Raw genomic sequence first — 14,501 nt, 5'->3', positions numbered from 1 at the left:
GGTTTAAGTAAGCAAGCTGTTTAACTTGGACAATAAACGTATGACTAGAGGGCGTGAGGAGAAACTTCTGAAACCTTGAGCAAGATTTTTTTTTAGAAAGCCTGCCACGCACCCACCCACCCACCGAGGAATGTGGACTCTCAAAGAAGCTGGCTGATTCAGTGTCAAAAGACACCTTTTAATAGAAAGCTGGATCACTGTGTTGAGGGCTGTAGACATTACAGCAGTGTTTGGTCCCAAGGGGAGGTAGATGCAGGAACCGTGTTCTCTTAAAGTAGGGGGTTAACAGGCTGGGAGAAGGAAGAGAAATTCCATGATAGAATAATCATATATGGTTTGTGACTGCAGCTGTTTCTTGATTTGGGCTTCATTCTTGCTGCTCAAACTGCAGTTCAGTCCAAAATCCATCTGGAATATAAACCCTTCTAATTCTCTCCTATTAAGCAAAGAAGCTGGCTGTATTTTGATGTCAAATGCCATTGGCAGTTCACATGCTGTGAATTGTAAATTGGGAGTTGGCTTGATATGTTGCATATTTTGTGACTAGCTCGTTATCAAATTATTCTTAAAATTCATGCACACTGGCACCGATGAAGAAATGTGGTTTTCGTTTTGCACTTTAGTAAATGTAGGTTTTGAAGCATAACATCTGAACTGTATTCCATCTGACTGACAGATTATCCTGATGTAGAATCTTCATTTCCATAGGTTCTCGGGTGTTGATCTTCAGCCAAATGACCAGGGTGCTGGATATCTTGGAAGATTATTGTATGTGGAGAAACTATGAGTACTGTAGACTGGATGGGCAGACTCCACATGAGGAGAGACAGGTATGTTTCTTGCTCTGTGCTTTCAAAACTGAGCTAATGTTTATTTTCTGAAAGCTCGCTTTCCCCCCCCCCCTCTTCAAACCACCCATTAAATTGATCTGAGGCTCTATTATCTATGTAAGAATTCTAGACTTCAAGTTACATTACTGATTATGATTTTTTTCAAACAAGAAACATGAAGATTCAATTTGAACCTATTTTTAAAAAGGTAACTTTCCAGCAGATTGTAGAAAGATTGGTCTCATTCCATCGTGTGATTCTGGCTTAACTTTTCTCTCTCTCCCTTCAGGATTCTATTAGTGCTTTCAATTCTCCTGGGAGCTCAAAGTTTGTCTTCATGTTGAGCACGCGTGCTGGGGGTCTTGGTATAAATCTAGCTACAGCAGATGTGGTAATCCTGTACGACTCTGACTGGAACCCTCAGGTTGATCTCCAGGCTATGGTAAGTTACTGAGCAATCCTTCTTGTTTTAATGTGTCATGAAAGTCATGTACTGTTGAACTGGATATAAAATATCCAATGCTGGAAATCTGAAATGCAAACAGAAAATACTGGGGGAAAAACTCAGCTGGCCAGGCAGCGTATGTGGAGAGAGAAACAGAGTCAACGTTTCAGGTCGATGACCTTTCATCAGAACGGCTTCTGGTTCTGTTGTTACCATTTACCTACTCTGGACCTATCTTTTGTTTCTTTACTTATCCACAGTTTTGATGAAAGGTCATCGATGTGAAACATTAGCTCTTTCTCTCTCCACAGATGCGGCCTGACCAGCATTTGGTATCACTTGTATGTTTTAGTTTTGTTATCCAAGTGCATCAGCAAGGCAGCACTTTTTTAACCTTTCTCTTTCCCGCCCCCCCCCCCCCCCCCCCCCAACCAAAAGAAGCTTCCATGTGTTGCTGACATGGTTCTTTTAAACTGCTCCACTGAGCGAGTGGAAGTATTCCAGCAGTAGTCTGTTTGCTTCCCTGTTATATTTACGAACATGCAATTGGATTTGCTTCCAGGATCAAGATGATATCATTTGAGCTGATTGGATTTGAAGGGGGCATCCTCTTTCTGCTCACCAATTCACTTCAACTGTGATTGTGTGTGAACTTGAAAGCAAGTTTTAAGTTGCAGTAACATTTTGGTGTCACTGCAACTGAAAGAAACCAGCTTCTGTTCTTTTGTTTACCCACACAAGTAATCCCATTGATTAAGTCGTGCTTTGGGATCTCCTCAGAACATAAGATGCTCTATGGTATGGTAGTGCACTAGAGGTTTTGAGTTCAAATCACGCCATGGCAAGTTGTGAACTTTGATTTTGCTGCTAGCCATAAATTTAAATTAATTCAAAGGGGCTGCCAAATGCCCAAGTGGTTCACTAATGTCCTTCAGGGAAGGGCACCTGCCAGCGCATGACTCCAATATACAGTGTTTGACTCTTAATGCTCTCTGCAGTGACCTGGCAAGCTACTCAATGTTTTAATTTTAAAAAAATTAAATCACCGCGTAGTCCGACCACCACCTTCCGGGCAACCAGGGCTGGGCAATAAATGCATCCTGAGGACAAATAATTAAATAAATGCAAGAGTTTTTGTTCTTTTCTCAGGTTTTCTGCCCCCGCCCCCCTCCAACAACAGTCCTTGCTTTTAACTGGATAATTAGAGAGAGGAAAAAGTAGCCAGAATTAGCCCATTCTGCTCTCTCTCTCGCTCTCTCTCTTTTGCAAGTTGACCGAGCAGTACAGAGATGGCTAGGGAGTTGGCTTTATCTGCTAGAAAGATTGATGGGTTTTTGTCTGCAGTTCCCACATTTCTTGTATATAAAAACAATGTTCACTATAAAATATATTGCCTTGCTGTTTTTAAAAGCAATATATACAGGAACGTTAATTGAAGTTGTTGCTTGGTTCTGTGGATCTGCCATATAACTTTACTTGAATTTATTTCTTTAGGATCGAGCCCACAGAATTGGACAAACAAAAACAGTCAGAGTATTCCGATTTATAACTGAGAACACTGTCGAGGAAAGAATAGTCGAACGTGCTGAAATGAAACTTAGACTGGACTCTATTGTAATTCAGCAAGGTTGGTGTTGTTGAGGGCTTTTTTGGGTGAGGGGGGGTGGGGGAAGAGAAACTGCATGGAGGAGGTTGAAAGTTGTGTAAACTTACATGTTCCAGAGCTTTGTAACACTAATTTTAAATGGCTTAACTGGAAATCTGGGGTACCAAAAGAAGTGACAGCATTCCTTTCCTTTCACAATAGTCCCTGGTTGTCACTGCTCAACAATTTTCTCTCTTGCGCTCTCCTCCCATTCTGGCAAAAGTATGGCAGAGATCTAAAACTTTGTGGAGGGGATTGTGGGTGCGTTGGAATACTATCTCATTCTGCCGTTCAATTTCAAATACTCAAAACATTTTAAAATTAAACTTAAATATTTTGAGAGTTAACTGCTCTAATCTCCAAAGATTGTTATGATTTGTCATTAAAATAGACTGAGACCTACCACCTAAAGGGATCTGGAACTGAGCCATCCAATGCACATGTTCTTATTTTTTGGTGAGAGTCCTAAACAGAATTAAATTGTACAACTTCCTAAACAAAAGGACACAAAACCCTTCCACGCAGTCTTCCATGGAATAGGACATGAACAACCAATTAATGTACACTGTGAGACTGTTAGACTCGACAATTTACATTCTATTTCTCCCTTCCCCCCTGTTCTGGTAAGCACAGCCCCGGTTGTGTCCATTGTAGTGTGTGAACTGAGGTCTCTTGAATTTATGAGTAGATCTGTTAATTGTGAAACTATTCTTTTTAGGAAGGTTGGTAGATCAAAATCTAAATAAGCTGGGTAAAGATGAAATGCTGCAGATGATTCGTCACGGTGCTACCCACGTGTTTGCTTCTAAAGAGAGTGAGATTACAGATGAAGATGTCGATGCTATACTGGAAAGGGGTGAAAAGAAGGTAACGGCAACAGCAACATGCATCCAAGTTATTTGGAAGGGAGAATCCCGTGTACTGCTAGTTCAAACCTGCCACTCTTGGCTCACTTATTCAATACTGATTTATTTATTGTTCCCACAAGACAGTTTAAACCTTGTGTAAGCACAATAGCTGTCATTTAATCTGTATCTTTATAAAGTTCTACAAACTGTCTATCCGAGGCTAACTGCATTAAAGATGGTGTAGTGTAACTTCTTCGTGCAGTCTTTTTGCCAATCACAGAGTTATCATGTGGGCCAAGGGGAGTGAACGTTTGGAGTGAAGAAACCCAGCTTGAATTCAGTTTTGAAGACTTTGGTTGTATTGATATCAAAATGATTATTTTGGTCATTACTTTTGTACTAAGTTTGTATAAAAAAAAGCTTCATTGTGGTCTTGGCAAAACAATTAGAATGAGTTCATCAGTCTCAGTGCAGTTCATATCATCATAGTAGGTACAGTTCAAGAGGAAGCCATTCGGCCCACTCTGCCTGTGCCGGCTCTTTGAAAGATCTATCCAATTAGTCCCTTACCACTAAATTTTTTTCCCTTCAAGTATTTATCCAATTCCCTTTTGTAACTTACAGTTGAATCCGCTTCCAGCAACCTTTTCGGGCAGTGCATTCCAGATCATTACAACATTTAAAAAAAAATGTTTCCTCTTATCGCTTCTGGCTCCTTTGCCGGTCACCTTAAATCTGTGCCCTCTGGTTACTGACCCTTCTGCCAATTGAAACAGTTTCTCCTTATTTACCCTGTCAAAACCCTTCATGATTTTGAATACCTATCAAATCTCCCCACAATCTTCTCTGCTCTAAGGAGAACAACCCCAGTCTCTCCACATAACTGAAGTCCCTCATCCCTGGTAGCATTCTAGTAAATCTCTTCTGCACCCTCTCTCTAAGGCCTTGACATCCTTCCTAAAGTGTGGTGCCCAGAATTGGACACAATACTCCAGCTGAGGCCTAACCAGTGATTTATAAAGGTTTAGCATAACTTCCTTGCTTTTATACTCTATGCCTCTATTAATAAAGCCCAGGATCCCATTTGCTTTTTTAATAGCCTTCTCAATTTGTCCTGCCACCTTCAAAGGTATCTGCACCCCTAGGTCTCTGTTCCTGTGCTCCCTTTAAAATTGTACCATTTAGCTTATATTGCCTCTCCTCATTCTTCCTACCAAAATGCATCACTTAACACGTCTCTGCATTAAATTTCATCAGTTACTTTTCTGCCTGTTTCACCAGTCTGCCTATGTCCTCCTGAAGTCTGTTACTATCCTCCACATTGTTTACTACATTTGAGTTTCGTGTCATTTGCAAACTTTGAAATCATACCCAAGTCCAGGTCATTAATATATATCAAAAAGAGCAGTAGTCTTAATAGTGACCCCTAGGTAACACCACTGTCTACTTCCCTCCAGTCTGAAAAACAACCATTCTCCACTGCTCTCTGCTTTCTGTCCCTTTTAATCCAATGGGCTTTAATTTTGCTAATAATGCCTTTTGAAAGTTCATATACACATCAACCGCACTACCCTCATCAACTCTGTTACTTCATCAAAGAACGCATTTAAGGTTACGAACATACGAATTAAGAGCAGGAGTAGGCCATTCGGCCCCTTGAGCCTGCTCTGCCATTTGATCAGATCATGGCTGATCTGATTGTGACCTCAACCTAATGGTTGGGGTCATTGAATCAGTCTTGCTACTCCAACTGTATTTAATATAATGTTTTTAGCTGGCAGCTAATCCTGAAGTACAAATGTATAGACTGAAAGGGTTGTCATAGGCTTTATACATCAATAACCATCCTGCTAAGCAAGTAACCTGTCTTTATACTTTACATCACTGGAACCAGTTTTCAACATAATAGGAATTGTTCTATCTGAAAGTTAATCTAAAATAACATAATTTAAACTTCTTTTTAACCTCATTTTTAAAAATGATGTACTCCAGCTCTTGAAGGCCTGTGGGATATGATCCAGTGCTACGAGCGGAACATAAGTCGAGACGAAACTTGTCAGCCCACTTGTTGGATATAAATGTCACTGCACTAACCTGTGACCTTGTAACCTTTGCATCTTAAACATCTGAGTTTAGTTTATGTACATTGGATTTTCTTTGTAGCCTCAAATGTTTTATAAGTATATTAAGGGTAAGAGGATAACTAGGGAAAAAATAGGGCCCATTAGGGACAAAAATGGCAATCTATGTGTGGAGCCGGAAGATGTAGGAGGGGTTCTAAATGAATTTTTTGCATCTGTTTTCACTATGGAGAAGGACGATGTAGACATAGAAATACGACAGGGGGACTGTGATATACTCGAACATATTAACATCGAGCAGGAGGAGGTATTGGCGGTTTAAGCAGGCCTAAAAATGGATAAATCCCCAGGCCTGGACGAAATGTATCCCAGGCTACTGTGTGAGGCAAAGGAGGAGATTGCAGGGGCTCTAACACATATATTCAGAACCTCTCTGGCCACAGGGGACGTGCCAGAGGACTGGAGAACGGCTAATGTAGTACCATTATTCAAGAAGGGGAGTAGGGAAAAACCGGGGAACTACAGGCCAGTGAGCCTAACATCAGTGGTAGGAAAATTATTGGAAAAAATTCTGAAGGACAAAATTAGTCTCCACTTGGAGAAGCAAGGATTAATCAGGGATAGTCAACATGGCTTTGTCAAGGGAAGATCATGTCTGACTAATTTGATTGAATTTTTTGAGGGGGTGACTAGGCGTGTGGATGAGGGTAACGCAGTGGATGTGGTATACATGGATTTCGGTAAGGCCTTCGATAAAGTCCCGCACAGGAGACTGGTCAAGAAGGTACGAGCCCATGGAGTCCAGGGTGCCTTGGCACTTTGGATACAAAACTGGCTTAGTGGCAGAAGGCAGAGGGTGATGGTCGAAGGTTGTTTTTGTGACTGGAAGCCTGTGGCCAGTGGGGTACCACAGGGATCTGTGCTGGGGCCCTTGCTGTTTGTGGTCTACATTAACGACTTGGATATGAATGTAAAAGGTATGATCAGTAAGTTCGCTGATGATACAAAAATTGGTAGGGTGGTAAATAGCGAGGAGGATAGCCTCAGTCTGCAGGACGATATAGATGGGTTGGTCAGATGGGCGGAACAGTGGCAAATGGAATTTAACCCGGAAAAGTGCGAGGTGATGCACTTTGGAGGGACTAACAAGGCAAGGGAATACACAATGAATGGGAGGACCCTAGGCAAGACAGAGGGTCAGAGGGATCTTGGTGTGCAAGTTCACAGATCCCTGAAGGCGGCGGAACAGGTAGATAAGGTGGTAAAGAAGGCATATGGGATACTTGCCATTATTAGCCGAGGCATAGAATATAAGAGCAAGGAGGTTATGATGGAGCTGTATAAAACACTAGTTAGGCCACAGCTGGAGTACTGTGTGCCGTTCTGGTCGCCGCACTACAGGAAGGATGTGATCGCTTTGGAGAGGGTGCAGAGGAGATTCACCAGGATGTTACCAGGGCTGGAGCGCTTCAGCTATGAAGAGAGACTGGGAAGATTGGGTTTGTTTTCCTTGGAGCAGAGGAGGCTGAGGGGGGACATGATTGAGGTGTACAAAATTATGAGGGGCATAGATAGGATGGATACTAAGGAGCTTTTTCCCTTCGTTGAGGGTTCTATAACAAGGGGGCATAGATTCAAGGTAAAAGGCGGGAGGTTTAGAGGGGATTTGAGAAAGAACTTTTTCACCCAGAGGGTGGTTGGAGTCTGGAACTCACTGCCTGAGAGGGTTGTGGAGGCAGGAACCCTCACAACATTCAAGAAGCATTTGGATGAGCACTTGAAATGCCATAGCATACAAGGCTACGGACCAAATGCTGGAATATGGGAGTAGATTAGACTGGGCTTGATGGCCGGTGCGGACACGATGGGCCGAAGGGCCTCTATCCGTGCTGTATAACTCTATGACTCTATGACTTTCCCCCCCCCACCCCCCCCCCCCCCCCCAAAAAAAAGGACGTCATCATGTGATGCTGTATTTGTTTACAATTCACCATACACGGGACATCCTTCTGTTTTATCTGCAGACAGCTGAGATGAATGAAAAGCTCTCACATATGGGTGAAGGTTCACTGAGAAACTTCACTATGGAAACCGAGGTCAGTGTGTACAACTTCGAAGGTGAGGACTATAGAGAGAAGCAAAAGGTAAGTTTAGTTTTGGTTGGCTATTTAATTTTTAATATATTTTTTCTTTTAAACTGCTTTACTAAAATGTTGCTTTATCCACAGTTGACTCTAACTGAATGGATTGAACCCCCCAAACGGGAACGAAAAGCAAACTATGCTGTTGATGCTTATTTCAGAGAGGCCCTCCGTGTCAGTGAGCCGAAAGCACCCAAAGTAAGTTGGAGCAGGTGTTTATGATATACTTTCGTTCCCTCCTGTGTTTATCAATAGTTAAGGTCGCTGATTTTTTTTTGTAATTGGACATTATAAGACTTCAGATGTTAACATCAATTGAGATCAGCATTGCATTCTAACAAGCTTAACAGTGGTAATTTAACTTGAGGAATTTTACTTGTAATTTGACAATTATCATTGTACAATATGCCAAATTATTCAGACCATGGTACACTTTTTTTTCAGTATCAGCATAAGTTTGAACAAAACATTTAATCTGTAAAAAGGATTGACACAAAAAAAATTTTTTTTATTCTGCTGCGATCCTGAAAGTGTTCTATAATCAATTGACCTTGACTTTTGTCTGTACAAAAAGGATTAGGAAAGAAAAAGCCTTTGGGCTCATTAAAGCTTACGTTAGAGAAGAGTAACATCCAGAATCCTAGTGTTCAGACACAAGATGGTTAGATTAAAGAAAACTTATTGGAGGGAGGTGAACAGAAGCCTCGTTGCATATTATATATTCACACGTGGTCACGACTGTTGTTTGCTTGTAAAAGTTTAGCTTTGATGCTCTCTCTTTTCTTGTTAGGCTCCTCGTCCACCAAAACAGCCCAACATTCAGGACTTCCAATTCTTTCCCCCTCGACTGTTTGAACTGCTAGAGAAAGAAATCCTTTATTACCGAAAAACTATCGGTTACAAGGTAAGTGTTTATTGTCTAGAAATTGATATTTCTGAATTAGCCAGAGTGTGAAAAAAAGTCTCAATTTTGTACTGGTACTAACTACTCCAAACTTAGAAGAATGATCGAAGCAGAGACCAAAATCTAGCAATGAGGCACCAGCGACTATATCAGTTTTGATTTAAATGTCTGCTTTGGCCTGAGTGACCCCTAAATGGCCACTAGGAGGTGCATGAGATTGGCCTAATGTGACTGGTCCTCTGTCACTTCCACCCTTTTCTCTTCCCTTCTTTGAATGTGCTGATTTCTAGTCGAAAATGTATTACCTGAATATTAAAAGCTGTACATTATGCTGTAACATTTTTTTTCAAGATACAAAATTAAGTGCAAAAGATTTAGAGAGGGCAAGAGAAACTTCTCTGCAGAGTTGAGGCTGTGGAATTCACTGCCAGGGCTAGTGGTTGAGGCTGAAACTGTCAACATTCAAGATTACATTGGATAGGTGGATTAAGGAATAAGGGGACAGATATGGGAACAGGGTGGGTAAATGTAATTGGGACTATTTGCTCGTGTGGAGGGTAAACGCTGACGCAGACTGGATGGGCCAAATGGCTTGTTTCTGTGTTGTAACTTTGATGTATTTCTAAGTCACAAATGTGCCTTAAGCAGCATGGTGAATCTGCCATTGGAACATTGGCCATTGTTAATCATTTGAATCTGTTTGTGATGAAGGCCCATTTAATGTTTGCTGTCACATTTGGAGGCGCTGACCTGAGTTCTGGGCCAATGGGAAGGAACACCGAACCTGTGGGTCATTTAATATTATTCATTTCACTATAGGTGCCACGCAACCCTGATCTACCAAATTCAGCTCAGCTACAGAAAGGAGAACAGTGCAAAATTGATGAGGCTGAACCCCTAAATGATGATGAGCTTGAAGAAAAGGAGAAGCTGCTAACGCAGGTAGTGTTACTATTTCTGAATATGGTGGGATCTCCTATGGAACCTTACTTTGAGTACTGTGCACAGTTCTGGTCTCCATATTAAAGAAAGGATATAGACGCACAGGAGAAGGTGCAAAAAGATTTACAAGGATGATACCAGAACTGAGAGGGTTATACCTATCAGGAAAGATTGAACAGGCTGGGGCTCTTCTCTCTAGAAGAGAGAAGGCTAAGAGGTGACCTGATGGAGGTTTTTAAGATTACAAAAGGGTTTGGTAGGGTAGATATAGAGAAGATGTTCCCACTTGTGGGGGAGACCAAAACTAGGGGCCATAAATATGTCGCTAATAATTCCAATAGAGAATTCAGGAAAAACTTCTTATCTAAAAAGTGGTTAGAATGTGGAACTTGCTACTTCAAGGAGTAGTTGAGGCAACTAGCATAGACTCATTTTAAGGGGAAGCTAGATTAAACACGAGGGAGAAAGGAATAGAAGGTTATGCTGATAGGGCTAGATGAAGAACGGTGGGAGGAGGCTTGTGTGGAGCATAAACACTGGCATGGACCAGTTGGGCTGAATGGCCTGTTTCTGTGCAGTACATTCTATGTAATTTTATGTACTATCAACAGCAGAACTCAAACCTCAATAAACATAGTATAACTTACTTTAACAAAAGCAAAATACTGTGGATGCTGGAAATCTGAAAATAGAAACAGAAAATGCAGGAAACACACAGCAGGTCAGGCAGCATCAGTGGAGAGAGAAACCAGTGTTAACGTTTCAGGTCGATGACCTTTCATCAGAACTCGTCAGTATCTTGAATTAGTTTAACCCTGGCTTCTATGAAAGTGAGGCTCAACTGCAGTGTAATAGTTAAAGCTAACTTTTGAAAATGTTTCCAGTTTTGGTGTAACTCCAAAACATGGTTATGTATTACATATTCAGATTATGATCTTTTTTTCCATGGAAATTTTAGAAGTAAATGTTTCAGTATTTGAGCACTGAGACACTGATGTCTGCATGTGTAGTCAGCACTAACTTGTGAAACTGTCTAATTGTATCTTTTAAAAGTGAGAATGTGTCCTTTTTTGGTATGCTGGAATAAAGCTAATTCTTGGTGTCAACCTTGGCTCACTGGTAGCACTGTCGCATCTGAGGCAGAAGGTCATGGGTTCAAGCCCCATTCCAGAGACTTGAATACATAATCTAGGCTGCATTAGATGAGACATTAAACCGAGGCCCCCTCTGCCCTCAGCTGGACGTACAAGATCCCATGGCACTATTCGAAGAAGAGCTGGGGAGTTCTCCTTCCATTTATCCCTGAACCAACATCACTAAAACAGATCATCTCATCATTTATCTCATTGCTTCAAAAGTACTTCATTGGCTGTGAAGCACTTTGGGGCATCCTGAGGACATGAAAAGCGCTGTATAAATGTATATTTGTTTTTTCTTTCTATGTAATCTGTTTCATAAAAATGTTGAATTTGTTTGGAATTGGACAACTGTTCTCCAAGCTTCAAAATGTGTGTGCCCCATCACTTTATTGCACAGAATCTGCAGTATTCTGCCATCTTTAGTCACAGTTGTTGGCTTATGTAGTTGTACATATATTTGACACCGAATATAATATTTGACAGGGATTTACCAACTGGACAAAAAGGGACTTTAATCAGTTTATCAAAGCAAATGAGAAGTGGGGCCGTGATGACATTGAAAATATTGCCCGTGAAGTAGAGGGGAAAACTCCTGAGGAGGTGATCGAGTACTCTGGTGAGGTTTTCAGTCTTTATTTAACAAGTTACATCTGCCATTTTGTTTTGCAAAATATGCATTTTTGTTTTGTTATTTTATTCTGCTCATTCTTGAAGCCTGAATCACTCTTCATTATTGGAGATTCACTGACTGGCTACTGTTTTTCTTAGCTGTGTTCTGGGAGAGATGTAACGAGCTCCAAGACATTGAAAAAATTATGGCACAAATAGAAAGGGGAGAAGCTAGAATCCAAAGGAGGATCAGCATCAAAAAAGCACTAGACACAAAGGTAAAGTTCAAATATGTTCCAGTATCCCGCTCCAGAGATAGAAGTATATTCATTGGAAGAAATAGTCGAACATCTCACATACAAACTTTTATATTCCATTTTGCTGAACAGCTAGACTATTGTTCTTGGACTTCTGTTTTTTTTACAGTAATACTTTCTATCCTTGAATAGATTGGCCGTTATAAAGCACCTTTCCACCAACTGAGAATAGCATACGGCACAAATAAAGGGAAGAACTATACGGAAGAGGAGGACAGATTTCTGATCTGCATGCTGCACAAGCTGGGCTTCGACAAAGAGAATGTTTACGATGAGCTTAGACAGTGCATTCGGAACTCTCCACAATTCAGATTTGACTGGTTCCTGAAATCGAGAACTGCTATGGTAACTGGTTTGTTTTGCAAAGACACTTGGCTTAATAGATTTAAAAAATTGTTACAACTTTACAACCTTCACCAGGCTATTTAGTTAAAGTAGCCTGTTTGTAGCTGAATGTTTGAAGTACTGAAGCAATCAAAGAATTAAACCCATTTGTTGCTTCATTTACACTTTTTTTAGGAGCTCCAAAGGCGATGTAATACTTTAATCACTCTAATAGAAAGAGAAAACTTAGAACTTGAAGAAAAAGAGAAAGCAGAAAGAAAAAAGCGTGGACCAAAAACGACATCGGTAACTTTTAAAATTACTATATTGTGGGGCTTATAAGCCTGAGATGTATTCTTCAGTTACATTTCATTTCACATCGGCTGGGTGATTTTTTTCCCACTGCACCAACACCAAATCTGCTATGGAGCTGGAGCTGGAGCAAGACCATCTTGAAGAGATTGCTTCACACTACTGGTGCTGTGAACTTTTTTTTAAAAAAAACTTTAATGGGCCTGACGTGTGACTCCTAATCCTGGGATAGTTTTTTTTAGTTTTTTTTAAAAAGTAAAATTGAAATTGAGGAACCTATATTATGGCTCCTGCCACTATGAAATGGGATATGGGAACGGTGTGGGTAAATGTGATTCCGCATATAGTTTTAAAGTGAATGCAGACGTAGACTGGTTGGGCTGAATGGCCTGTTTCTTTGTTAGAAATACATAGAAGTTACACATTGCTGATTGTGTTCCAGGGAGCAGTTGCTACCTTGCTTTTATTAAACGTGGCTTGACGTTTCACCAGAATTGGCATTTGATTTTATGACCTGTCTTGTGTGGGGGGGGGAACCTGTTAGTGCCCTGCCATATCCAACTAGGAATCGCAGAGTGACTTTGCTGTAGTATAAGAATATTGTTCTCAACAGAACTTGAAGATTCCCTTAAAGGTCCAAACTGCCATTGTTTCTTTTCCTGCTTTGGTGCATGTGCACCGTAAGGCCTCAATTATGGAAAGTTTAAAAAACATTTTATAATTGGAAATTGGGTTTTTGCCCATCTCTAGCTGTTTGGTACAACTGACTGGGTTGCTAGGCCACTTCAGAAGGCAGTTAAGAGTCGACCACATTAGTGTGAGACTGGACATCTAGGCCAGACAGTGTAAGGATGGCAGATTTCCTTCCCTGAAGGGGATTAGTGAACTAGTTGGGTTTTCAATGACAATCCAACAGCTTTATACCAGTTAATACCAATTTTTTATTTCAAGATTTTATTTTTTAAACTGAATTCAAATTCTCAAACTGCCATGGTGAGTGTTGAACTCAGGTTCCCTGGATTATTGGCCTGGGCCTCTGCATTACTAGTTCAGTAAAATGATATTACAATACCATACCCCTCCTGGAACACTGGGTATCCTGTACACCACTACCTGGGAGGAAGAAATGGGAGCTTATTGGTGGAACTGATTTTTAATCCCTACCTATTTTCATATTTCAAATTGACTTGGTGTCCTGTCACTTGTATTTAAAACATAATTTCAATCAAACCTCTTTCTGGTTAAGTTGTGTACTTGCGATGCTTGTTTTGTAGCACGTAACTTGGAATAATTGAACACTTTTTTTGTTTCAGGCACAGAAACGTAAATCAGACGGGGCACCAGACGCACGTGGTCGAAAAAAGAAGCTAAAACTTTGAAATGTCTATGCTCATCATGTCTGCATAGTTAATGTATTTCAGTTCTACTGAGGATGTATAAAGCTTTGATAGCAATCTCGTATGTGGTATTACAGCATCATTCCCACTGTAATAGTAGGAATTAATGTAGTCTAGAGTTTATTGAATTTTAAACAGCTGTGCTGAATATTTTTTTCTACCATGTAATAAAATGGCTTCCATTAAAATCCATGGATATTTCTACACTTCAGGTTTTTTATATATTTGAACACAATACAACTTTGTTCTATTACTGGAGGTGATGTGTTTTTCTTTTAAATTATTGGGAAGGCAAATAGTTTAATTGCACCCTAGATCTGCCAGGGTTTCTGCTCCTGATCATGATGGATGTTAACACAGGACAGCAAAGGTTAGGGTAGGGGCTGAAGGCAATGGCTTCAATCTTCCTGATGAGCTGGGAATTGGGTGCTCAGGAGTTAAATGGTGGGGGCAGGAGACAGATGTCAGGTAAGATTAGCTTGGAGGGAGCAGAGACTGCAGAGAGATTTGGACTCAATGGGTGGGAAGGGGAGGAATGACTAGTCTCAACCTTTGATTCTACTGAGG

The 14,501-nt window shown here is 40.7% G+C and overlaps 1 protein-coding gene across 4 annotated transcripts in view; it reads left to right on the top strand.

The window, feature by feature from the left end:
• LOC137329069 (SWI/SNF-related matrix-associated actin-dependent regulator of chromatin subfamily A member 5) overlaps window positions 1-14,161 on the top strand; it is a 36,077-nt gene extending 21,916 nt beyond the window's left edge. Inside the window, exons 12-24 of one of the 4 annotated variants that reach the window (XM_067994388.1) lie at window positions 709-830; window positions 1,120-1,272; window positions 2,770-2,902; window positions 3,639-3,787; window positions 7,874-7,993; window positions 8,078-8,188; window positions 8,781-8,894; window positions 9,714-9,839; window positions 11,459-11,591; window positions 11,744-11,862; window positions 12,034-12,246; window positions 12,421-12,531; window positions 13,851-14,160. In XM_067994388.1, the coding sequence (XP_067850489.1) occupies window positions 709-830; window positions 1,120-1,272; window positions 2,770-2,902; window positions 3,639-3,787; window positions 7,874-7,993; window positions 8,078-8,188; window positions 8,781-8,894; window positions 9,714-9,839; window positions 11,459-11,591; window positions 11,744-11,862; window positions 12,034-12,246; window positions 12,421-12,531; window positions 13,851-13,916 (1,670 nt within the window). In that variant the 3' untranslated portion in view covers window positions 13,917-14,160. Of the gene's footprint in view, window positions 1-708; window positions 831-1,119; window positions 1,273-2,769; window positions 2,903-3,638; window positions 3,788-7,873; window positions 8,189-8,780; window positions 8,895-9,713; window positions 9,840-11,458; window positions 11,592-11,743; window positions 11,863-12,033; window positions 12,247-12,420; window positions 12,532-13,850 lie in introns of all 4 variants that reach the window. The other 3 variants (XM_067994389.1, XM_067994387.1, XM_067994390.1) reach the window with 3 other exon arrangements.
• The last annotated feature ends 340 nt before the right edge of the window (window positions 14,162-14,501 follow it).

This window comes from Heptranchias perlo, chromosome 1, assembly GCF_035084215.1.
Source record: "Heptranchias perlo isolate sHepPer1 chromosome 1, sHepPer1.hap1, whole genome shotgun sequence".
Lineage (NCBI taxonomy): Eukaryota > Metazoa > Chordata > Chondrichthyes > Hexanchiformes > Hexanchidae > Heptranchias > Heptranchias perlo.
The sequence above is the reverse complement of the archived record's forward strand: the minus strand, read 5'-3'. Positions and strand labels throughout refer to the sequence as shown.